Consider the following 26,906-nt stretch of genomic DNA (forward strand, 5'->3'; position numbering starts at 1 on the left):
ATGTTTAAAGCTTGGGAAATCTTTTTGTATCCAAATCCGGCTTTAAACTTCTTCACAACAGTATCTCGGACCTGCCTGGTGTGTTCCTTGTTCTTCATGATGCTCTCTGCGCTTTTAACGGACCTCTGAGACTATCACAGTGCAGGTGCATTTATACGGAGACTTGATTACACACAGGGGGATTGTATTTATCATCATTAGTCATTTAGGTCAACATTGGATCATTCAGAGATCCTCACTGAACTTCTGGAGAGAGTTTGCTGCACTGAAAGTAAAGGGGCTGAATAATTTTGCACGCCCAATTTTTCAGTTTTTGATTTGTTAAAAAAGTTTGAAATATCCAATAAATGTCGTTCCACTTCATGAATGTGTCCCACTTGTTGTTGATTCTTCACAAAAAAATACAGTTTTATATCTTTATGTTTGAAGCCTGAAATGTGGCAGAAGGTCGCAAAGTTCAAGGGGGCCGAATACTTTCGCAAGGCACTGTATATTATGATGTCTGTCAGCTGCCATTCACAATACGGTAGAATTGAGAGCATTTTGGTTATGTGTGGGCATTTACAAAGAAAGGAAATTAGCCATCATAGACATAACTGTAGATACAATATTGATCTCTATGGTGACCACTCCCCCTCTGCTTGTACAGGATATAAGGAGGGGTTGACAGACAGGGTAAGAATGGATGATTGATTACTTGATCTTCTTTAATCTAATGTCTGAATGATTTGTTTTTTAAATCAGCAGTGAATCAACAAGTCTGGACCGTGTTCACTGTCAAATTCAAGTGGAATTGAGTTGTCATGTAAAGGAATACAGAACAGTGTCTCATTGTAACAGATATCCCCCTGCTTCCTGGCATAATCTATTTGCTATCTGTAGGTTTTGCTAAGCCTCTGTCCTCTTGATCACTGTTAAGCTTGTCTCCCACATAACATGGCCTTCTACGCAGCCGAAAACAGCTCATATCATACTCCACTGAAAGCGCTGCAGTCAGGAAATGACGACCTGGTAGTCCACAGTTGTGTTTGTTGATGTCTTTCTAGCCTGTCATTCACTAGGTGGTAGTAGGGTTTCTGTTTCACACTGTCAATCCAACCTCTAAAGGCTCGTCTTGTGTACTGGGTCAGATAATAGAGAGGAGAGATTGCTACATTTTACTATAGAATTCTTTAATTGAATGCTGGCAGTGCTTTCACTCTAGTGGTAGCATGAGACGGAGTCTACAACCCACACAAGTGGCTCAGGTAGTGCAGCTCATCCAGGATTGCACATCAATGCGAGCTGTGGCAAGAAGGTTTGCTGTGTCTGTCAGCGTAGTGTCCAGAGCATGGAGGCGCTACCAGGAGACAGGCCAGTACATCAGGAGACGTGGAGGAGGCCTTAGGAGAGCAACAACCCAGCAGCAGGACCGCTACCTCTGCCTTTGTGCAAGGAGGAGCAGGAGGAGCACTGCCAGAGCCCTGCAAAATGACCTCCTGCAGGCCACAAATGTGCATGTGTCTGCTCAAACGGTCAGAAACAGACTCCATGAGGGTGGTATGAGGGCCCGACGTCCACAGGTGGGGGTTGTGCTTACAGCCCAACACCGTGCAGGACGTTTGGCATTTGCCAGAGAACACCAAGATTGGCAAATTTGCCACTGGCGCCCTGTGCTCTTCACAGATGAAAGCAGGTTCACACTGAGCACGTGACAGACGTGACAGAGTCTGGAGACGCCGTGGAGAACGTTCTGCTGCCTGCAACATCCTCCAGCACGACCGGTTTGGCGGTGGGTCAGTCATGGTGTGGGGTGGCATTTCTTTGGGGGGCCGCACAGCCCTCCATGTGCTCGCCAGAGGTAACCTGACTGCCATTAGGTACCGAGATGAGATCCTCAGACCCCTTGTGAGACCATATGCTGGTGCGGTTGGCCCTGGGTTCCTCCTAATGCAAGACAATGCTAGACCTCATGTGGCTGGAGTGTGTCAGCAGTTCCTGCAAGAAGAAGGCATTGATGCTATGGACTGACCCGCCCGTTCCCCAGACCTGAATCCAATTGAGCACATCTGGGACATCATGTCTCGCTCAATCCACCAATGCCACGTTGCACCACAGACTGTCCAGGAGTTGGCGGATGCTTTAGTCCAGGTCTGGGAGGAGATCCCTCAGGAGACCATCCGCCACCTCATCAGGAGCATGCCCAGGCATTGTAAGGAGGTCATACAGGCACGTGGAGGCCACACACACTACTGAGCCTCCTTTTGACTTGTTTTAAGGACATTACATCAAAGTTGGATCAGCCTGTAGTGTGGTTTTCCACTTTAATTTTGAGTGTGACTCCAAATCCAGACCTCCATGGGGTTGATAAATTTCATTTCCATTGATAATTTTTGTGTGATTCTGTTGTCAGCACATTCAACTATGTAAAGAAAAAAGTATTTAATAAGAATATTTAATTCATTCAGATCTAGGATGTGTTATTTTAGTGTTCCCTTTATTTTTTGAGCAGTGTATATATATTTTTTATGGTATACTTACCCTCTGCAGCAAACACAGTAGCTAGCCCGGCTAACAGGAGTATCAGCCCGAGCCTCATGCTGTCGGTCTCTCTGGGTCTCTCTGGGTGTGTGACTGAGAGGACCCAGGGGATAGAGAACCGTGCGCTGCCAATCAATGACCAATGCAATGCAGTGGCTACCAGTGTCATTCACCTCTACAGCGTGTTTAGTTAAATCTTGTTTCAACCTTGTTTTTGTTTAAAAAATCAGTAAATAAAGAGTTTAATTTAAAAAAAATGATATATATACATTTGTTTAAATGTTGGTAAGTTAGCTTTTACCCTTTAAAGAACTTATGAAACATATTCAACCACAAAGACCAGGGAGGTTTTCCAATGCCTTGCAAAGAAGGGGACCTATTGGTAGATGGGTAAAAAAAAAAACAGACATTTGAATATCCCTTTGAGTGTGGTGAAATGATTAATTACACTTTGGATGGTGTATCAATACACCCAGTCACTACAAAGATACAGGCATCCTTCCTAACTCAGTTGCCGGAGAGGAAGGAAACCTCTTAGGGATTTCACCATGAAGCTAATGTTCACTTTAAAACAGTTACAAAGTTGAATGGCTGTGATAGGAGAAAACAGATGATGGATCAACAACATTGTAGTTACTCCACATTACTAACCTAATTAGGAAAAGAGAGAAGCCTGTAAAGTATAAAAATATTCAAAAACATGCATCCTGTTTGCAACAAAGCACTAATACTGCAAAACATGTGGTAAAGCAATTCACTTTTTATCCTGAATACAAAGTGTTATGTTTGGGGCAAATCCAATACAACACATTACTGAGTAGCACTCTACATACTTTCAAGCATAGTGGTGGCTGCATCATGTTACGGGTATGCTTATAATCGTTTAGGACTGCAGAGTTTTTCAGGACTAAAAAGAAACGGAATGGAGATAAGCAAAATCCTCGAGGAAAACCTGGTTCCATCTGCTTTCCACCAGACACTGGGAGATTAATTCATCTTTCAGCAGGACAATAACACTATGCCAAATCTATGCTGGAGTTACTTACCAAGAAGACAGTGAATGTTCCTGAGTTGCCGAGTTACAGTTTTGACTTAAATATGCTTGAAAAATTTGACAGAGCTTGAAGAATTTTGAAAAGAAAAATGGGCAAATGTTGCACATTCCAGGTGTGGAAAGCTCTTAGGGACAGTGTAGAATTACCCAGACAAACTCACAGCTGTAATCGCTGCCAAAGGTAATTCTACAAAGAATTAACTCAGTGGTGTGAATACTGTTTCAATTAGATATTTCTGTATTTTTTTTTAAATACATTTGCTAAAATTGCTAATAACATGTTTTCACTTTGTCATTATGGGGGTATTGTGTGTAGATGGGTGATAGAACATTTTTAATTTAATTCATTTTGAATTCAGCCTGTAACACATCAAAATGTGGAATAAGTTAATAGGTATGAATACTTAGCCTATATCATTAATTAAAAAGTTCTAAAATGGATGTAGAAATTGTAGATTGCCCCTTTAAACAACAGTAAAAGGCCTAATGACTATATTGAACAAAATATTGTTATTTGTTTCTGCTGATATTTGTTCATCAAGAGCTTCATGAAATGGGTTTCCTTGGCCGAGCAGCCGCACACAAGCCTAAGATCACCACGCGTTCTCTGGAGTGATGAATCACGCTTCATCATCTGGCAGTCCGACGGACGAATCTGGGTTTGGCGGATGCCAGGAGAACGCTACCTGCCCGAATGCATAGTGCCAACTGTAAAGTTTGGTGGATGAGGAATAATGGTTTAGGGCTGTTTTTCATGGTTATAGCTAGGCCCCCTAGTTCCAGTGAAGGGCAATCTTAACCCTACAGCATACAATGTCTGTGCTTCCAACTTTGTGGCAACAGTTTGGGGAAGGCCCTTTCCTGATTCAGCATGACAATGCCCTGTGCACAAAGCGAGGTCCATACAGAAATGGTTTATCGAGATCGGTGAGGAAGAACTTGACTGGCCTTCACAGAGCCTTGACCTCAACGTCATTGAACACCTTTGGGATGAATTGGAACGCAGACTGCGGGCCAGGTCTAATCGCCCAAGGGAGGTCCATACAGAGACAAAGTAGAGTCGCAATTCAACGTCTCAAACACGAGACGTATGTGGCAGGGTCTTCAGTCAATAACGGACTACAAAAAGAAAACCAGCCCTGCCCTGTTGCGGACATTGACGTCTTGCTCCCAGACAAATTAAACAACTTCTTTGCTCGCTTTGAGGACAATACAGTGCCACTGACACGGCCCGCTACCAAAGCCTGTGGGCTCTCCTTCTCCGTGGCCAACGTGAGTAAAACATTTAAACGTGTTAACCTCGCAAGGCTGCTGGCCCAGACAGCATCCCTAGCCGTGTCCTCAGAGCATGCGAAGACCAGCTGGCTTGTGTGTTTACGGACATATTAAATCAATCCCTATCCCAGTCTGCTGTCCTTATATGCTTTGATTGGCCACCATTGTTCCTTTTACCAAGAAAGCTAAGGTAACTGAACTAAATGACTATCGCTCCATTGCACTCACTTCTGTCATCATGAAGTGCTTTGAGAGACTAGTCAAGGATCATATCACCTCCACCCTACCTGATACACTAGACCCACTCCAATTTGACCCTGGGTCTCGACCCCACCCTGTGCAACTTTGTCCTGGACTTTCTGACGGGCTGCCCCTAGGTGATGAAGATAGGAAACAACATCTCCACCCCGCTGATCCTCAACATTGGGGCCCCACAAGGGTGCGTTCTCAGCCCTCTTCTGTACTCCCTGTTCCCCATGACTGCGTGGCCATGTAAGCTTCCAACTCAATCATCACATTTGCAGACGACACTACAGTGGTAGGCTTGATTACCAACAACAATGAGACGGCCTACAGGGAGGAGGTGAGGGCACTCGGAGTGTGGTGTCAGGAAAATAACCTCTCACTCAATATCAACAAAACAAAGGAGATGATTGGAGACTTCAGGAAACAGCAGAGGGAGCTCCCCCTGTCCACATTGACGGGACAGCAGTGGAGAAGGTGGAAAGTTTTAAGTTCCACTGCATACACATCACGGACAAATTAAAATGGTCCACCCACACAGGCAGCGTGGTGGAGAAGGCACAACAGTGCCTCTTCAACCTCAGGAGGCTGAAGAAATTTGGCTTGTCACCTAAAACACTCACAAACTTTTACAGATGCACAATCGAGAGTATCCTGTCTGGCTATATCACCGCCTGGTACGGCAACTGCACCGCCCTCAACCGCAAGGCTCTCCAGAGGGTAGTGAGGTCTGCACAACGCATCACTGGGGGCAAACTACCTGCCCTTGATGTCTCAGGATGGCCAAAAAGATCATCAAGGACAACAACCACCCAAGCCACTGCCTGTTCACCCCGCTTTCCTCCAGAAGGCGAGGTCAGTACATGTGCATCAAAGCTGGGACCGAGAGACTGAAAAACAGCTTCTATCTCAAGGCCATCAGACTGTTAACCAGCCATCACTAACATAGAGAGGCTGCAGCCAACATACTGACTCAAATCTCTGGCCACTTTAATAAATGATTTCAATAAAGGTATCACTAGTCACTTTAAATAACACCACTTTAATAATGTTTACATGCCCTACTCGGGAGAGACGAAGGTTGAAAGTCATGCGTCCTCCGATACACAACCAACCAAGCCGCTGCTTCTTTAACACAGCGCACATCCAACCCGGAAGCCAGCCGCACCAATGCGCCGGAGGAAACACCGTGCACCTGGCCACCTTGGCTAGCGTACACTGCGCCCTGCCCGCCACAGGAGTCGCTGGTGCGCGATGAGACAAGGACACCCCTACTGACCAAGCCCTCCCTAACCCGGGCGACGCTAGGCCAATTGTGCATCGCCCCACGGACCTCCCGGTCGCGGCCGGTTACGACAGAGCCTGGGCGCAAACCCAGGACTCTGATGGCACAGCTGGCGCTGCAGTACAGCGCCCTTAACCACTGCGCCACCCGGGAGGCCCCTTATGTATATATTCTTATTCATCCCTACACATTTGTGTGTATAAGGTAGTTATTGTGAAATTGTTTGATTACTTGTTAGATATTACTGCATTGTCGGAACTAGGAGCACAAGCATTTCGCTACACTTTCATTAACATCTGCTAACCATGTGTATGTGACCAATTCAATTTGATTTGATTTGACATCAGTGCCCGACCTCACTAATGCTCTTGTGGCTGAATGGAAGCAAGTCCCCTCAGCAATGTTCCAAAATTTATAGGAAAGCCTTCCCAGAAGAGTGGAGGCTGTTATAGCAGCAAACGGGGACCAACTCCATATTAATACCCATGAATTTGGAATGATATGTTCAACGAGTAGGTGTCCACATACTTTTGGACATGTAGTGTATCAATTGATGTGCACTGTTTTATCTTATTGTAGCTCCATAATAACCTATTTAGCACAGTTGATGTGTGTACCACCTTGTTGATTGATTATACTTCTACCTTTATCCACAAGGGGTCATAGTGGAGATGAGCACCATACTGGCGCTTTGTTGCTGAGCGGGCCTCGGCATGACATGTCCGTCTGTAAATATATCCTGAAGATAATGGGCGGTCCTAGCTTCGAGGACGTTCGAGGATGCTGAGTCAAGGATGTCAAGGAGAGAGTCTATTATAAGAATACGTAGCCTAAATAAAATATATGTGTTATGGATTAAAGCATAACAAGTCGTTTCAATATAGTCATGGGAATAGACAGGAAAAAGGAAAACCGTGAGAGTAATTTTGATCGACAGTGCGTCTTTGTCTGGATTACACCTCAATAATGCAAGCGAGAGACAGAAGACAACAGAGCTGTTTATATTTATCCATCCAGCTGGTAAACATAATTTGATATGTAATGGGCTTTTTGAGACAATTGTTTTTCCCTGTCTAGGAGTTCTCTAAACATCCGCAGTGGTGATACATTATCTAATAGTGGACACAGTGAAGGCTTGATCATTTTTTTGGCGTCGGGTTATTCTGAGTAGACATAATTTGATCCAACAAGGCCTTGTGTAAATGATAGGAGAAAACGGAGGACATCCGGGTTTAAATGCAAGCATAGTGTGACGGCTTGGTCATGATGATGCGAGATGAGTCTTTATTCACTTATTTTCAAAGATGACATCAGTGTGATGATGATGCAATTTAGTGAAAGCTGTCACTTTGATTTTATAGCTCAGCATCCAGTCCAGATGATGGGATTGTAATTTCACCTATTATGGTTTGTTCATGTATCTAAACAACTTGCTTGCAAGACAAACATTGTTTCCCATTCAGTTATAACCAGGTTATTACGCACACGTTTATTTCTCCAGAGAAACTGGCCTGATAATTGATCTGTTATTGATCAGGGCCTACAACAAGCCCCCTTGGCCCTGACAGAGATTGGCGGTTGATGCTCTTATCTCTAACCGTTTTCCTCTGGAGACTCTATCGATACCTCTCCATGTTCAGCTCCGAAAGACTCACGGTACCGGAATATGTCATTCGGATTGGGAACCGGAGGTCGGGCAGCTCGACCTCATCCTCGGAACCGAAAGCACCACCGGTCTCACCGGGTGTCCACGGTGCCGACGTCCAGGATGTTTTGGATACCTCGCTCCCGGCCCTGCGCTCCGCTATTAAGACACTGAAATCAGCCAAAGATACATCGGATCTAGACGAGACCCGCAGGGCCATCGCAGAGACGTTCCAGTTAGTGGAGGAGGCCTGGGTTCTGCCTACTGTTGGCCGGCAGGTCGCGGAGGAGATATGCAACAGGATACGACTGGACGGAGGACTGGAGCTGCTCCTGAAACTCCTAATGACACCTGCTGTGGAGATCACCTATGAGTCTGCCAAACTACTGGAGCAGATACTGGTCTCTGAGAATAGGTGTGTATTCACTACAGGCCTACAAGCACTTTTTCAGTTGTACAACATATTACCTCCGTCCTAACCTTTAGGGCCAGTTTCCAGGACCCAGATACAGATACGTCTTAGTCGTTCTGGGGCGCCAGGCAGCCTAGTGGTTAGACCAGGCAGAGGCAGCCTAGTGGTTTGAACATTGGGCCAGTAACTGAAAGGTTACTGGATTGAATCCCCGAGCTGACAAGGTAAAAATATGTCGTTTTGCACCTGATCAAGGCAGTTAAACCCACTGTTCCCCGGTAGGCTGTCATTGTAAATAAGAATTTGTTCTTAACTGAATTTCCTAGTTAAATAAAGGTTAAAAAAACATTTATAAACTCAGCCACTGGGTTGGGGAGGAGCTGATTACATGTAATTGTTACGGTAATTACAGTAATTGTTGCGTTACCAGCCAAAATATTGTAATCAGATTACAGATACTTTTGAAAAACTAGATGATTACTTTGAGGATAAGTTTTACATTCAGAAAGAATGTTTGCGAAAAAATATTTGACACTTCTCTGTTTTCTCAATGACATTCAAATCAGCATTGAAAAAAGGAGCAAATGTAAATTTGTTCCACCTGAGTGAGTCTGACCATAAGTCAGAGACCACTATGACAACACACCAAATGTGTTTGATGGATCGAAGGAAAAGAGCAGGAATAGTCATTTGTAGGCTACAGTCCAAGCTATGTTTTCTAGTCACCGTTGGAGGTAAGGATGACAGCAGTGGTGTAGTCTAGGCGATACAGATATCACTTATTATTGATCAAAGCATGCCATTCCATGAGCGCAGCATTTATTTTTCAACTCAAAACAATGAGCCCAATCAGTCCTCCATGACAACAAAATCATAAATAGAGTAGCGCTGGCTAATAAGTCCTTAGTTTTTGGTGCTCAGGTAAAACAATTTGGATAATCTATACTTCCATATTTCCAAGTCCCATTCCTGAAGATCAAGGGGTATAACATTTATTGGAATGACTGGAATTCTGATAGACTTTGGTTTTTAATGTAAAGATATAAGTTAATCATATTATTATATGTAGTAGAAAGCGATGGGTTAGAAGAATCATACATAACCAACCCATAAAGTAAAATTTAACATCCATATGGCCAGATATGTAAACTTTAACATTGATTTATCCTTCAATAGATGTCTTCAATTGGTTACATACATTTTTGCCTTCTTCTAATGCCTCTTGAGGGGAAAGTAATCTAAACGTAACTGAATGTAATCAGATTACGTTACTGAGTTTGAGTAATCCAAAAGTTACGTTACCGATTAGAATTTTGGACAGGTAACTAGTATCTGTAACGGATTACATTTTGAAATTAACCTACCCAACCCTGCCTAGTTATATACTAATCATTTTCTTTACCCTCTTTACCTCTCTCTCTTCCTATTCAGAGATTACGTGGCTCACATGGGTCTGGGGGTGATCCTGAACCTGACGAGGGAGACAGAGGATGCCCAGCTGGCCCGCAGTGTCTCAGGCATCCTGGAGCACATGTTCAAACACACCGAGGAGACGTCCGCCCAGCTCATCGCCAATGGCGCCCTGGATGCCCTGCTCTTCTGGTGCCGCGGTACCGACCCCACCGTCCTCCGCCACTGTGCCGTGGCACTCGCCAACTGCGCCATGTATGGCGGCCATCACTGCCAGCGGCTGATGATCGAGAAGCAGGCAGCCGAGTGGTTGTTTCCGTTGGCGTTCTCCAAAGAGGACGAGCTCATCCGCTTCCATGCGTGTTTAGCGGTGGCCGTGCTCGCCAATAACCGGGAGATTGAGCAGGAGGTGGGTCCTGTGTGGCTCAGTTAGTACAGCATGGAGGTTGTAACACCAGTGTGGTTGGTTTGATTCCTGCACTGGCCACCTATACAAAAACACATATGCACACAACACTGTAAATTTCCCTGGATTAAAGTGTCTGCTAAATGTATTATTATATAGGTGGTGAAGTCCGGGACATTGGAGCTGGTGGAGCCCTTTATTGCATCTCTGGATCCTGATGAGTTTGCCAGGAGCTTGCTGGACAGTGCAGACAGCATGCAGGGGAGGACGGCTGCAGACCTACAGCAGCTGCTGCCACTACTGGATGGGGCCAGACTGGAGGGAAAGTGTATCGCTGCCTTCTACTTGTGTGTCGAGACCAGCATCAAGTCACGCCAGCGGAACACCAAGGTCAGTATCAGGGAACAAAAGCACACCTGATTCAACCTTGATAAGCAGTTGATTTGCTGAATCAGATGTGTTAGTGCTGGGCTGGAACAAAAGCCTGCACGCCCTCCCTGTGGTGACCACTACACCTTAGTGCAGAGTTTCACAAACTTGGTCCTCGGGGCCCCAAGGGGTGCACGTTTAGGTTTTTGTCCTAACACTACACAGCTGATTAAAATGATCAAAGCTTGATGATTAATTTTTATTTGAATCAGCTGTGTAGTGCTAGGACAAAAAACTTTAGTGGGTAGTGGATACAGGGATATCACGCAACAACCTTTTGGGGCCTAAAACCCCTTCTGGTGCCCACTTACCTAACTATATCTAAAATAAAATCAAATTGTCACACGCTTTGTAAACAGCAGGTATAGACTAACTATGAAATGCTTACTTCCCAACAATAAAGAGAGAAAAATGAATACAAATAATATCACAAGGAATAAATACACAATGAGTAACGATAACTTGGCTAAAAACTGTACATGGAATACCAGTACAGAGTCAATGTGCAGGGGTATGATGTAATTGAGGTAGATATGTGCATATAGGCAACATGATAGATAATTAACAGTAGCAGCAGCATATGTAATGAGTCAAAATAATTAGTCCAAAAGGGGTCAATGCAGATTGTCAGGTTAACTATTTGGTTAACTGTTTAGTAGTCTTATGGCTTGGGGGTAGAAGCTGTTCAGGGTTCTGTTGGTTCCAAACTTGGTGTATCGGTACCGCTTGCCGTGTTGTAGCAGAGAGGACATTCTATGACTTGGGTGGCTGGAGTCTTTGACAAGTCCACTATGGCCCCGATGATGTGGATGGAGGCGTGCTCGACCCTCCTGTAGTCCACGATCAGCTCCTTTGTCTTGCTGACATTGAGGGAGAGGTTGTTGTCCTGGCACCACACTGCCAGGTCTGTGACATCCTCTCTATAGGTGGCCTCATTGTTGATGGTGATCAGGCCTACCACTGTTGTGTCGTCAGAAAACTTAATGATGGTGTTGGAGTCGTGCAAAGCCACAAAGTCGTGGGTGAACAGGGAGTACAGGAGGGGACTAAGCATGCACCCCAGATGGGCCCCTGTGTTGAGGGTCAGCATGGCGGATGTGTTGTTGCCTACCCTTACCACCAGGGGGTGGCCCATCAGGAAGTCCAGGATCCAGTTGCAGAGGGAGGTGTTCAGTCCCAGGGTCCTGAGCATAGTGATAAGCTTAGAGGGCACTATAGTGTTGAACGCTGAGCTGTAGTCAATGAACAGCATTCTCACATACAGTTGAAGTCGTAAGTTTACATACACCTTACCCAAATACATTTCAACTCAGTTTTTCACAATTCCTGACATTTAATCCTAGTAAAAATTCCCTGTCTTAGGTCAGTTAGGATCACAACTTTATTTTAAGAATGTGAAATGTCAGAATAATAGTAGAGAGAATGATTTATTTCAGCTTTTATTTCTTTCATCACATTCCCAGTGGGCCAGACGTTTACATACACTCAATTAGTATTTAGCAGCATTGCCTTTAAATTGTGTAACTTGGGTCAAACGTTTCGGGTAGCCTTCCACAAGGTTCCCACAATAAGTTGGGGGAATTTTGGCCCATTCCTCCTGACAGAGCTGGTGTAACTGAGTCAGGTTTGTAGGCCTCCTTGCTCGCACACACTTTTTCAGTTCTGCCCACAAATGTTCTATGGGATTGAGGTCAGGGCTTTGTGATGGCCACTCCAATACCTTGACTTTGTAGTCCTTAAGCCATTTTGCCACAACTTTGGAAGTATGCTTGGGGTCATTGTTCATTTGGAAGACCAATTTGCGACCAAGCTTTAACTTCCTGACTGATGTCTTGAGATGTTGATTCAATATATCCACATAATTTTCCTACCTCATGATGCCATCTATTTTGTGAAGTGCATCAGTCCCTCCTGCAGCAAAGCATCCCCCACAACATGATGCTGCCACCCCCATGCTTAACGGTTTGGATGGTGTGCTTGCAAGCATCCCCCTTTTCCCTCCAAACATAACGATGGTCATTATGGCCAAACAGTTCTATTTTTGTTTCATCAGACCATAGGATATTTCTCCAAAAAGTATGATCTTTGTCCCCATGTGCAGTTGCAAACTGTTGTCTGGCTTTTCATGGCGGCTTTGGAGCAGTGGCTTCTTTCTTGCTGAGCGGCCTTTCGGGTTGTGTCGATATAGGACTCGTTTTACTGTGGATATACAGTAGATACTTTTCTAGCTGCTTCCTCCAGCATCTTCACAAGGTCCTTTGCTGTTGTTCTGGGATTGATTTGCACTTTTCGCACCAAAGTACATTCATCTCTAGGAGACAGAACGCGTCTCCTTCCTGAGCGGTATGATGGCTGCGTGGTCCCATGGTGTTTATACTTGTGTACTATTGTTTGTACAGATGAACGTGGTACCTTCAGGCGTTTGGAAATTGCTCCCAAGGATGAAGCAGACTGTGGAGGTCTACAATTTTTTTCTGAGGTCATGGCTGATTTCTTTAGATTTTCCCATGATGTCAAGCAAAGACTCACTGAGTTGGAAGGTAGGCCTTGAAATACATCCACAGTTACACCTCCAATTGACTCAAATGATGTCAATTAGCCTATCAGAAGCTTCTAAAGCCATGACATAATTTTCTGGAATTTTCCAAGCTGTTTAAAGGCACAGTCAACTTAGTGTATGTAAACTGAGCCATGACCTGCCTTTCAAAGCATTTGGCTAATGATGTGAGTGCTATGGTCAATAGGCATTTTGACAGGTTACCTGGGCGTTCTTGGGCAAAGGGACTATGGTGATCTGCTTGAAACATGTAGGTATTACAAACTGGGTCAGGGAGAGTTTGAAAATGTCCGTGAAGACACCCGCCAGCTGGTAAGCACATGCTCTTAGTACGTGTCCTGGTATCCATCTGGCCCCGCGGCCTTGTGAATGTTAACCTGTTTAAGGTCTTGCATTGGCTACGGAGAGTGAGAACACACAATCGTTTGGAACTGCTGGCGCTCTCATGCATGGTTTAGTGTTACTTGCCTCGAAACGAGCATAGAAGGCATTTAGCTTGTCTGGTAGGCTCGCGTCACTGGGCAGCTTGCGGCTGGGATTCCCTTTGCAATCCGTAATAGTTTTCAAGCCCTGCCACATCCGACAAGCGTTCAAGCTGGGTGTTTGATGGCTCATTGAAGGTCGTAGCAGGATTTCGAATAAACATCCGGATTAGTATCCTGCTCCTTGAAAGCAGAAGCTCCAACCTATAGCTCAGTGCGGATGTTGCCTGTAATCCATGGCTTTTGGTTGGGATATGTACAGTACGTGCGGTCACTGTGGGGACGACATCGTCAATGCAGTTATTAATGAAGCCAGTGACTGATGTGGTAAACTCCTCAATGTTATCGGATGAATCCGAACATATTCCAGTCTGTGCTAGCGAAACAGTCCGTTAGCATCCATTTCATGTGACCACTTCCGTATTGAGTGCGTCACTGTTACTTCCTGTTTGAGTTTTTGCTTGTAAGCAGGAATCATGAGGATAGAGTTATGGTCAGATTTGCCAAAGGGAGGGCGAGGGAGAGCCTTGTATGCGTTTCTGTGTGTAGAGTAAATGTGATCAAGTTTTGTTTCATCTAGTTGCACAGGTAAAAATGAAGTAAAAGAGATTTAAATGTTCCTTCATTAAAATCACCAGCCCTACAATATCAATGGACATACAATTGAATGTGTGTACATTCTTCCTCCCAGATCTTCCAGGAGATAGGTGCGGTGCAGAGCCTGAAAAGGATCGTCATGTACTCCAGCAACGGGACGGCCTGTGCCCTGGCCAAGCGGGCACTGGGGATGATGGGGGAGGAGGTGCCGCGACGTATCCTGTCCTCTGTGCCCAACTGGAAGGGCGGTGAGGTGCAGAGATGGCTCCAAGTAATTGGATTCAGCTCTTATACTGAGCGCTTCCAGGTGTGTGTTTCTGTGTCTCAGTGTGTGTTTGTAAGAGAGAAAGATAGATAGAGATAGCGATAGCAAAGACAAGGTTTGAACAATAAACAATGAGAATGTTCTTCTATAGTCCTTGTAAAGATGGTGACCAAATAAGGTGAATGTTTGGTTTAAATCTATTAGATATGGATACCTACAGGTAGCTATCAAAATAATAGAAATACTTGAGTAAATGAAGGATACTAAGTACATTGAAAGCAGCTGCTTTCACGCAGATGTGGTTCCTGAGTTAATTAAGCAATTAACATATCATCATGCTTAGGGACATGTATAAAAATGCTGGGCAGGCCAGTATTTTGGCCATTATTTTGTCAACCATGGCTATGCCCCCAAACGATGACAATGCCCCCATCCATAGGGCACGAGTGGTCACTGAATGGTTTGATGAGCATGAAAACAATGTAAACCATATGCCGTGCCCCTCTTAGTCACCAGATCTCAACCCAATTAAACACTTATGGAAGATTCTGGAGACAGCGTTTTCTACCACCATCAGCAAAGCATCCCTCCAATAGAGTTCCAGACACTTGTAGAATCTATGCCAAGTCGCATTAAAGCTGTTCTGGCTCGTGGTGTCCCGGCAACCTATTAAGACACTTTATGTTGGTGTTTCCTTTGTTTTAGCAGTTACCTGTATTTCTCCTTAGCCTCTTACTCACTAAATTAATTCAGTCTTTCTCTCTACTCTCTCTACCCATCCTTCAGGAGCTGCAGGTGGATGGTGACCTACTGCTGAACATCACAGACCAGGAGCTGAGCACTGACCTGGGCATGACCGCAGGACTCACTCGCAAGAGGTTAGTTCAATCATCTGTCAAGCTTATAAAACGTCTGTTACACCAGTCAACATCAGTGAAATTGAGCATTGAAATAAAATCCCCACCTAACCCTTCCCACTCCATTTTGTTTTGTCTTCTAGGTTCCTCCGTGACCTGCGCGTGCTGAAGACCTACGCCAACTACTCGACCTGTGACCCCAACAACATGGCTGACTGGCTGGGCGAGGTGAGCCCACGCTTCCGCCAGTACACCTACGGCCTGGTTCAGTCTGGCGTGGACCGCAAGAACGTCCTCCACCTCACCGACCAACAGCTCCAGTCAGACTGTTACATAGGTGGGTTGTGAGCCAAAAGCCACATTTATGTTCCCTGCAAGACAATGGAGAATAAAGTATTCCTTTCTCCTTCTAGAGAACGGCATCCATCGCGCCAAGATCCTGGCAGCCACCCGTAGGCCGATTAAGCCGTGTCTGACCGATGCCCAGCCCCCTGGACCGGATGTGTTTATTAGCTACCGCAGGACTACCGGATCCCAGCTCGCCAGGTCTGCAGAGAGGGAGAGGAAGAGGGAGAGTCATGGATAGGGCGAGGAATAATAGTCAGGAGAGAGGGAAAGCTAGGGAGCTTTGGAACAACATTATCAGGTTTGTCAGGATTATCTGGAGGCTAAGATCTATAGATCGTCAATTGTTACCCCCCCCCCCCCCCTCCCCAGTCTGTTGAAGGTCCACCTGCAGGTCAGAGGTTTCAGTGTGTTCATTGACGTGGAGAAGCTGGAAGCAGGGAAGTTTGCTGACAAGCTGATCCAGAGCGTCCAGCGGGCACGGAACTTCATCCTGGTGCTGTCTGCCAACGCCCTCGACAAGTGCATGGGTGACACTGGCATGAAGGACTGGGTACACAAGGTCAGACATAGACGGATCTATACATAGATCGGTTCTGCATACAGGACAATATACACTGAGTATACAAAACATTACTTTTTCCATGACATAGACTGACCAGGTGAATCCAGGTGAACACTATGATCCGTTATTGATGTCACTTGTTAAATCCACTTCAATCGGTGTAGATGAAGAGGAGGAGACAGGTTAAAGAAGGATTTTTAAGCCTCGTGACATGGATTGTGTATGTGTGCCATTCAGAGGGTGAATGGGCAAGACAAAATGTTTAAGTGCTTTTGAATGGGGTAAGCAATACTTACCTGGTTTGTTACCCGGTTTGCACCGGTAAGCAATGCTTACCCGGTTTGCACCGGTTTGTGTCAAGAACTGAAACACTGCTGGGTTTTTCACTATAAACAGTTTCCTGTGTGTATCAAGAATGGTCCCCTACCCAAAGGACATCCAGCCAACTTGACACAACTGTGGGAATTATTGGAGTCAACATGGGGCAGCATCCCTGTGGAACGCTTTCAACACCTTGTAGAGTCCATGCCCCGACAAACATCAACAAGGGATCATAGCTTTCATGTGGATTCACCTGGTCAGTCTGTCATGGAACAAGCAGGTGTTCATAAAGTTTTATTAATTCAGTCTAGATCCAATAGTATCTAGATGGAATTCCAAAATGTTTCTATGTGTATAATCATGTCACTCTTGCCTTTACATGTCTAGATGTTCCATCTATATGTTGGTGATATACAATATTAGACATAGAGAGGTCTCCTGCACCTGTGGCGTCATTTGGGGATGCAGCGTAGCCTAGTGGTTAGAGTGTTGGACTAGTAACCGAAAGGTTGCAAGATCAAATCCCTGAGCTGACAAGGTACAAAATGAACAAGGCCCTGAACAAGGCAGTTAATCCATTGTTCCTAGGCCGTCATTGAAAATAAGAACTTGTTCTTAACTGACTTGCCTAGTTAAATAAAGGTCAAATAAAACATTTCAGCTGAACTTAGGTTATGGCAATGTTGAAGCTCCAAGGAATTTATATGAAGTTGAAGCTCATGTACTCCATTGCTACACAATTTAAAAATGCTAAAAACAAACTGCAAAATTGACTGGACATTATCTGTCACGTTCATTGTATGGAGGAGACCAAGGTGCAGCGTGATATGCATACATACTTCTTTTAATAAAGAAATGCAACACTGAACAAACTAACAAAACGAAACGTGACGCTAATACGGCTAGTGCAGACAGGCAACTAAACATAGAATAAGAACCCACAAATACCCTATGGCTACCTAAATATGGTCCCCAATCAGAGACAACGATAAACAGCTGCCTCTGATTGGGAACCAATTCAGGCCACCATAGACCTACATATACCTAGACTTACGAAACCCTCTAGATATACAAAAACCCCTAGACAATACAAAACTAACATACCCACCCTCATCACACCCTGACCTGACCAAAATAATAAAGAAAACAAAGATAACTAAGGTCATGGCGTGATATTATCACCTTGCTGCTGTAGCTTCATTCACCTTAGTCAATAAAGGACTTAACGTTCTACAATCACGTCATACAGAAATGAGCTGCTACTGTACCCACTAGTTCAGCACCGGTATTAAAAACTCAAGTTTAGTTTCATGTCAAGTCAAACAGTAACTACCTAGCCATCTACAACCATCTTCCACCTCTGCACTGTTTTGAAAGAAAAGTTGCACTGTTCACTGCAACTGCGTCGATGTGCTCTCTCAAAGGCTTCCAGCCAGACAAACACCCTTCTCGCACGCTCAAAGGCGTGTGCATGGTCCTAAAGCCAGCCCACTAATAATGCATTTGCCATGGAAGGATTTTAGTAGCCTATTTTAAGTTGTTGGTGTTGAGCTAGGGTCTGGCGACTGCCATACTCTGCCATGCCCTATTGACGCCCCTGCACTGCATACAGAACAATGTTACAGTTGAGACATTATTTTCCCCATATACCCGTGCCCCTTACATGTCTAGACTGCGTAGACACTGTGTCTGTCTGTGATTTAACGTACCTCTCGTAAATCCTGCAGGAGATTGTCACAGCTCTCGCTGAGAAGAAGAACATCGTCCCTGTCACTGATAACTTCATGTGGCCTGACCCAAACTCTCTGCCTGAGGACATGAAAACCATCCTCAACTTCAACGGCATCAAGTGAGTCAGACAGAGACGGCAGACTGTTTGAGAGAGATGAGCAGTTTAAACACTTATCCAAAGTGCACTTCGCTGGAGTTTCTTACATTTTCTTTCCCCCTGTCTCCCTCTCTTTCTCTTTCCTTCTCTCTTATCTTTTTCTATCACTCAAACTCTCTTTATCTCTCCCTCTTTCTCCCTTCCTCTTTCTCCCTCTTTCATTCCCTCCCTCCCTTTCTCTCTCGATACAGGTGGTCCCATGAGTACCAAGAGGCCACCATTGAGAAGATCCTGCGTTTTCTCAAAGGCAACCCCAGCCAAGACCAGACAGACTGTCCCAAGACAGACTGTCCCAAGGCAGACTGTCCCAAGACAGAGTGCCCTAGTGGAGCTATGGTCTGTGATGATGTAAAAGTGTGACCATTAGTGATCAGTAATCAATAATGTCAAACAGAGCATGGTCTGCGCTCTGGTTGGTCAGCTCTACCCGTGTGCATGTGAAGACACGTTTAATAGTCAGTATTTAAATCATATGTTTTTCAGCACTTGTAAATACCATGTAGTGCTCTCCAAAACTGCAGTTCCACTGTCATAATCTGTTATTAGCATGGTCAGGTATATTGTTTGTCTCTCAGGAAATAACCCGTCTTAAAAGTCAGCCGTTGATGGCATCATGCATTACACGTAATACAAATGTGGAGTATCTGTTTCCTCTCCATAGCACTGCTCTCTCATTGTTATAAATAAGCCCATACTTTCAAAGAAAATACAACATTCGGGTTTATAGTAGCCTGAGTACCAGCCTGTTTGTGCTATCATTCCAACTCCTTGACATGTTAGGCTTGGAGTTGGCAAGAGTACAAACAGATCTGGGACCAGGCTTTTAGTAATGTTCCTGCGTAAAGTACATAGTGTATGCGAAATCCTGTATCTTTTTTTTCTTCTCATGGTGCTTAAATGGAATCCTGCAAGCTCATTGGTGGTCGACTATTGCATTGGTTTGATGTGTCTTTACGATTGTGTAACCTGGGTGCTGGCAAACAGCCTAATCCAACAGAGATGACCTCTGACCGATACAGATCGAGTCTGGTCCCAGATCTGTTTATGTACTGTTTTGCCAACTCCTATGGTCATTGTCGTGACAAGGACCATATGAGATGTGGAAACTACACAAACAGATCTGGGACCAGGATAGAAGAGGTCTACAATAACTATACTCATTATACACTTACACTCATCTGCCCAGCGACAATCAGGGGTTCACAAAGAACTCTCTCTCTCAACCAAACTTGAGGCAATGAAAAATACCATTATCAATGTATCTTGCTCATGTGAAAATGGATAGACACTCTCTCTCACTGTTCACAAAGATACAATCAGTTTACAAAAACAATATCTACACTACCACCTAAGGCTGAAGCTACTCCATGAAAACACTTCCATCCCCTGCCTGTCAGAAAGTCTTGTAGTATACAGTCACAACATGCTGCGTTACTTTGTTCAGCTAAACTGATGTAACTACAATGCTGATTTGTGGTTTGATTCCTTCCTCACGCCAAAAGAGATTCTGTCATTGACTTGGCTGCTTGACATTTAGCCTTAGTTAACTGGCTTGTATCTATTGGATAGAAGCAATTCAGTAGATAAAGGATATCACATTGAGGGCAGCGCTAAATACTGTATACATGGCTCACATTGAGGATCTTTTTTAGACCAGCATGCACCACCCGCCTAAATCATTTGAAGTCTATACTATTATCTGTGACATGATCAGAAAAACATCTAACAAAACAATCATGCAGTTCCTGATGATCAGTTTAGATATTACTAACCAAGTGTTGCAAAATGAGCACAGAAGTGATAAAATCGCCAAGTTATTCTATTTAGAATTCAATGAAGTGGAATGCTAACACTTTACTTTAAACATGGAATTATTAGGTTATTAGTGACGTGTTGGTTTTGTGGATTCATATCTGTTAGTGATGTACAGTAGATACTTATGTGTCCACACAGTACTAAACAGTGTGGGGGAAAGGAAAACAAAAAATGTCACCTCAGTCCCAAGCTTCCATATTTGCTCTCAGCACTGTTAGCTATATCTTGACACTGTTTTGATGGCTCTTCTGGGCTATTTCCCCTGTTGCCTTAATATATGTGTTGCTCTTAATATAGGTATGTTGATTAAATACTGTATACATAGACATGTTGGACTTCAAGATTTAGGCATGGTTGTCATTTTACAATATAGTGCCGCAATAAAAAGGATACAGTAAATCTGTGAATCTTTCTGTGCATTAAAATACAGTGCAACACTGTACTTGAAATGGATTCTTATGAAGCGTTATATTGCCTTATTATTATTATGATTAACATATTCATAGCTGCTAATAGATTCAATAGTATTATGAAACGGTATACTAAATCAGTAAGGCATGAGGCAGAAGGCCCCTAGTTGTGAAACACTCATCATATACCATGACCTTTTGTGGCTTGCTTTATTGTAGAGTTTCATATGTTCCACGTCTGCATCTACAAGGTGCTATAAATGTTTTATAAGGCAATAACATTTCATAAGAAGCCAGTTAAATGTTATCAAATATATAATTGGCTTTCCACATCAGCATCTACAAGATGCTATGAATGTTTTATGAGGCAATAATATTTCATAAGAAGCCACTTAACTTTAAGTGTCAAATATATCATTGGCATGATTCAATCATTCATTCGTACCATTTTCTAAAGATGATAAATATCATTCACAGTATTTAAAAATCAGTAATACTGTACGGTGCAGACATTAAAATCAATTCACAATACTGAGCAGAAACTCTTATCCAAAGCAACTTCCAGTCAGTGCATTGAACACATTGGTTACATGACTTCAGAAGACAGAAAGCCAGTAGGCATATCACAGGCCTTACTTCTCCCTAACAGCAAATCAAAATATATCACCCAAATACTGAGTGACAGTAATGCTTCAACTCTCCCCCTGACCACAACCCCTCAGTTTCTGTTGCATCCTTTTAAATGTGTTATAAGATATCTGGTTGCCCCCTGTGCTACTCAGGGTTGAACCCAGGTGTGGTGTGTGTGAGCTAGCTGTGGCCTTGTGCTGGGGGGTTATCATGTGTTGCTATGTGAGAACACTTTAGGGAGCAGGGAGTTTAGACTATTGGCACACTGGCACACACACACACACACACTTACTTGCCTATCTATTGTATAGTATGGAGGGGTGACAGGGTTGTTGTGTTAGGGCACTTAAGGGGTTAGACTGGGTTATCTGTTGAATGGAGGGATGACAGTAAACTGTAAGCAGTGTAACTCAGTACTCCCTGACTGCTGCTAGAAGCGGATGGGTCTCGGTTTGTTCAGAGATACTAATGGTTGAGTCTGGACAAGTTGGGCTAAAGTCGATCTATCTGCTGCTCGCATGCTATGGTGACATTGAGATGCACTGTTATTGAATTTCATATTTTCTGAGTCATGTATTTTCTGCCTGCCCTTGGATAGTTTGATATAGTACTGTGGTTATTATTTGACCACAATTGTATGTCAGCTCACATTAGGTTTTCAGTTTAAAATACATCAGAGAACTCAGACCTCCTTCTCTTCTAGTCTCAGATGACGTAGTGCACAGTGATGTCTGATATGGTGGGTTGGCTGGTGATTCCAGCTTTTTGGTCTTGGTCTTTTGGTGTTGAAGCCACGGAATCCAAACTCTGTGTGGTCTAATGACAGTCAGCTACCTCTCCAGCACACTGGTAAAAAGGTGTATGTAGGGCAGCAGAGGCTGTGGCCTTCCAGGCTCAAGCTGTGATGTGAGGAAGTTTATCTACTGCCCGTCTGTCTGTCGGTCTGTCTGTCTGTCTGTCTGTGTCAGGATGTTGCAGAGTCCTCTCTTCTGTCTGTCCTCTGATCCCGACACTCAACTATCCTAAACACACAACAGCATGCATGAATCACAAGGTATTTATGGCCTCAGTGTTTTAAATGAGGAAAACTGAAATTGGGATTTCAGGTAAGGAAGGACTTACCCAATGATCCCTGTGGGTATGAGGAGGAGGAGGGCTCCGAACAGGAAGGGGAATCCCTTCATGATGTGCAGGGTGGCTGGGTAGAGAGAGTTAAAGAGGCTGCTGGCCACCAGGGAACACAGCCCCTCCACACAGGCCACCGACGCAAACAACGCACCTGAAACACACACAGGACAGGAAATAGCACGTTGCACTTAAAGCATATTCTTATGAAGTGTTATGCTACCTTATGAACATTTACAGCACCTTATAGATGTAGTCATAGAGCACTATGAAACAGTATACATGAGAGGCGTGACATATTGTGAATATATCCCAGCTAAGGGCTTTCTTTTGAAAGCGCTCTCTCACCTTGTTCTTCAGGCCCCACCAGCTTGGACAGCTTGGCCCTGAGGACTGGAGTGGCTGCCATGTAGAGGAAGCACAGCCCATAGCCTGTTAGAGAAGGGGAGTAGACACACGTTTACCTGTTAAAGGTACACTATGGAAGTTAACTTGGGGAATGGACACACAACAATGATGATGGGGATGTTCCATGTATAATCTATCACCATCACTAGAAGACAGTGGATAAGCAGTGAGTTTTGCAACCTCCTCCCAGCTGTGTGATCTCTGGAAGAAACCAGACAGGAGAAGAGAGAAAACAGAAGTCCTCCAGGGCAGGCTTATTGATCTAGTACTCTGGGAGACATGTGTCTTACTGTGTGCTACTAGAGCGTTTCTCCCTGTGTACTGTTCTCCAGACACCATCGGGTAATAATGCTGACTTATACTGTTGCTAGCAGAGCCAAGAGCACATGTTCACTAAGACTAATAATAAACTGTGAAAAGGGTCAATACATCTAGTAAACTCTAAACTGATTGTAATCTGGTTGTAATGATGTCATTTTTACATTTGAACTCGTTTTGTTTTCTGGGATAGCCTCTCACCTGTGAACATGAGTTCAGTAGTGTTGGCCAGTGAGATGACCACCAGGCCGGTCATGTTTGAGGCCAGTCCCACCAGAGACACCCAGGAGTCCTCTAGGCATCGCTGCAAGGTCCTCAACCCCAGAAGGCTGCTGAGGTAGGCCAGGTTCTGAGCTGCAGACCCCCAGCCAATCAGCCCTGGGCCCCAGCACAGCGGAGAGCTCAGCTCATATAGAACAAACAGCTCGCGGCTGCCAAAGTGGACCGTCACCACCAGGAAGAAGCAGAAGATGTAGAGCCACAGTTTGTACCTCCTCCATTTTGTGTAACTGACGGCCTCGGTGGGGTTGCCTAGTGCAGAGTAGAGGCAGTAGACGGCGCGGTGGTGACGGGTGGTAAAGAGTTTGGCACTGGGGTCAGGGGTGACGGACTCGGGTACAAACAGGTAGGCATAGAGGGCAGCAGCCAGGTTAGTGGCCAGCACCAGCCAGAATGGGTTAATGTACCTGGGGAAGAAAAGAAAGGGTAGAGAATTTGGTTATTTCAGTATGGATCAAGTCCCCATGAGGGGTATAAGTGTTATCCAGTTAAGAAGCTTACAAACATACTGTAATCAAAAAATGAATTGAAGAAGAATATGAGAGATGTTTTTCATCCACAGATAGCTAGCTACCTTGAGCCATCTTAAGATGATATAACCTACCCTTGTGCCCGACGCCACTGCCCCCCTATGATACTGGCCAGCATGCCAGCCAGTCCCAGACAGGCCTCCAGCACTGCCACCCTGAAGGTCCGGGAGCCCCTGTCGCTGGTGTCAGCCACATAGGCAAAGCAGCCTGCCAGGATGGTGTTGAAGTCGCCTGAGAGTAAGGATGAGTTAGTTGATTAATCGATAAGTCGGTCAAGGATGCCCACATTGATCAAAAATAGTTTTTTAAGAAGTGGATGAATTGGTTAATTGGCCCAAGCAACTAATTTATTCTGAAAAACTTGAGTTGGACATGATGTATTATCTGGTTGTATCTTAGTAAAGATCTTCCTGAAGCTAACATAATGATGTCCCATCTTCTTATCAATACAGGACATATCCCTACCTGAGAGGCCAGAGAGCAGCCTGCCCAGGAGGAACCAGGCCACGGGCAGCTTGAGGTACATGACCAGCAGGTAGACCCCAGCCTGCAGGGCCAGACCCAGGCTGGGCAGGATGAGCACGGGCCGCCGCCCCCCCTGGTCACTCCAGGAGCCAAGCAGAGTCACCACAAACAGCCCCACTGCAAATCCTCCCAAGTTGATGTACAGGTTCCAGTGGGCTGTCAGGGTCTCTACCTCCTGATGAATGATGAGAGGATATGGTTTGAGTTATGATGAAAGCAAACAGTTCACTGTCATGGTCAGTTATCTGCATGCCAACCTAAAACTCCAGTACCTGGTGTCCCAAGAGGAGTTCAAAGGACAAATAGATGGACTGGTTGTTGAGACATGTAGTTGTTTCTAGTTGTCACCTGATGTCACTAGTTGGCGTTGCAGTATGTAAGGAAGGATTCTGTCTTACATGAAGTATTTTGATACTTATTTTATTGGCCGTCGTTTGATATATTGCACTCTATTGTGTCATGTACATGTCCTTTACTGACGTGCTGCTTTTAATATTGATGTGTATCAAATCAAATCAAACTGTATTAGTCACATGCCCCGAATTCAACAGGTGTAGAACTTACAGTGAAATGCTTACTTACAAGCCCTTAACCAACAATGCAGTTCAATAAATAGATATTTACTAAATAAAATATTTTCTAAATAAACTAAAGTTTTAAAAAATAGAATCAATCAAAAAGTAACACAAGAAATGTACATAATTTGCCATAACTGTCATGTTTGCCATATCTCTCCTATGTACAAACCTTATGGCAGTCATTTTACTTAAGGCCCTTGGAAATGACCTGCATATCTGTAGGAATAAAAATAAATCTAATGCAATATATCGATATACAAATGTAATGGTGTTTGTTTGTGGATTGGTTATTTACATTTGTGGAAAGTGATTTACATTTGTGGATTGGAACTTAATTGTACAGATCATGATACACGAATAAATAATGCATGCTGTGAGTTCACAATACATTTGGGCATGATATTGATCCCATACAGGTAGGTAGGTCTCTCTTAAAAAATATATTTTTTATCTCAGCTAGACTAACTTGGTTGAATAAAGGTTAACATTTATCATAATAATCATTAAGATGTTAAAAGTGAAGTTCGATTATTATTTGATGTATTCAACCAATTAAGCAATTATTTAACCATCATTCAAGACCTTTATTTGCTAAACCAGCCGTGTTAGTGCTAGGCTGGAATAAAAGCGTGCACATAAGAACAGGAGTGATAGAGGATTGTCTAGGTTTCCCCCACCTTTTGAAGTGGGTCTGGGGGCCCAGAAGTGTTGGCACATCCCCCTCCTTTTGTTCCGTTGTAACCTACGTCTTCACTGATGCGGTCCCATAGGTACTGCGTAGACAGCGGCCACTGAAGAGACAGCGAGAACATCGATAAGAACAATACGGGTTCAACAGAAACCGAAAGCGGGCAAGCGAACGGCGGCCGTCTATAGCAAATGTGTCCCTTATTCTCAACCTCCTCGTTATTACAAAATGTGTCATTTATCCGTATTTCGTCGTCTACAGACGATAGAGTATCTTCGGGAAGAATTGCTCTGGTGTCCGAATCTTCCATTGAGAGTTTGTAGGATACTAAAAAAAGATTCAAGACCCCAACTAAGATTTTCGGTTCCTTTGTTATTATAGACTCGTCTTTGCAAGACTGAATAGTTTGCGGACAAAATCTTCAAATAATTAACTTGTTCGGATCAGAAACAAAGACAAAACGTACTTAAACTGTAAGTAAAACGTCTAGAAGTTAATAACACTAGTCTTGTCCGCATAATGGACTCGAGATTGCCCCATCTGGACGAAGCTTCGAACTGCACTTCGAGCTTCTGTTGCTCTCCCATTTCAGGACAATTCCACGATGTCAGTGACATCGATTTCACTTTCAAATGTACTGAATGCTAAACAAAAACCAATGATTGCAAAGTTAAACAAACCACACACTTCTATGCACAATGACTACTTTTAACAATTTTCTCAGAATATTTGACAAAAACACAGATTTAAAAAAAAAAACTTTATTTAACTAGGCAAGTCAGTTGCGATAACATTCTTATTTACAATGACGGCCTAGGAACAGTGCAGATGGTTTGTGCTGTTGGTGCTCTCAGAGATTTTTAGAACCAACCCAAAATAGAACACAGCCTGATTTTTCCAATGGGAGCAAATTAATCATAGCAGGCAGAACAAGCAGGGAGGTGGGAAGAACCAAACACGAGCAAGTGAGAGCCTATTATTTATAGCATGTATTTGCATATTTCAGTTAAGGAACACCTACTCTGTGAAGTGCGCGTATGCAGT

General features: G+C 44.1%; 2 protein-coding genes across 2 annotated transcripts; one reads left to right on the forward strand and one right to left on the reverse strand.

The window, feature by feature from the left end:
* The first annotated feature begins 7,846 nt into the window (after positions 1-7,846).
* LOC139382576 (NAD(+) hydrolase SARM1-like) lies at positions 7,847-19,467 on the forward strand. Its single transcript, XM_071126695.1, has 10 exons — positions 7,847-8,437; positions 9,866-10,253; positions 10,410-10,640; positions 14,410-14,622; positions 15,367-15,458; positions 15,581-15,774; positions 15,851-15,983; positions 16,155-16,344; positions 18,396-18,517; positions 18,748-19,467. The coding sequence occupies exons 1-10, from the start codon at positions 7,959-7,961 to the stop codon at positions 18,914-18,916; spliced, it is 2,211 nt and encodes a 736-aa protein (XP_070982796.1). The 5' UTR covers positions 7,847-7,958; the 3' UTR covers positions 18,917-19,467.
* On the reverse strand, positions 19,167-26,404 carry LOC139382577 (solute carrier family 46 member 1). Its single transcript, XM_071126696.1, has 7 exons — positions 25,852-26,404; positions 24,537-24,771; positions 24,146-24,302; positions 23,464-23,948; positions 22,885-22,968; positions 22,534-22,690; positions 19,167-22,433 (listed from the first exon to the last, which is right to left on the reverse strand). Exons 1-7 carry the CDS (start codon positions 26,170-26,172, stop codon positions 22,376-22,378), a joined length of 1,497 nt encoding a protein of 498 aa, XP_070982797.1. The 5' UTR covers positions 26,173-26,404; the 3' UTR covers positions 19,167-22,375.
* Positions 26,405-26,906: the final 502 nt, after the last annotated feature.

This window comes from Oncorhynchus clarkii, chromosome 24, assembly GCF_045791955.1.
Source record: "Oncorhynchus clarkii lewisi isolate Uvic-CL-2024 chromosome 24, UVic_Ocla_1.0, whole genome shotgun sequence".
Lineage (NCBI taxonomy): Eukaryota > Metazoa > Chordata > Actinopteri > Salmoniformes > Salmonidae > Oncorhynchus > Oncorhynchus clarkii.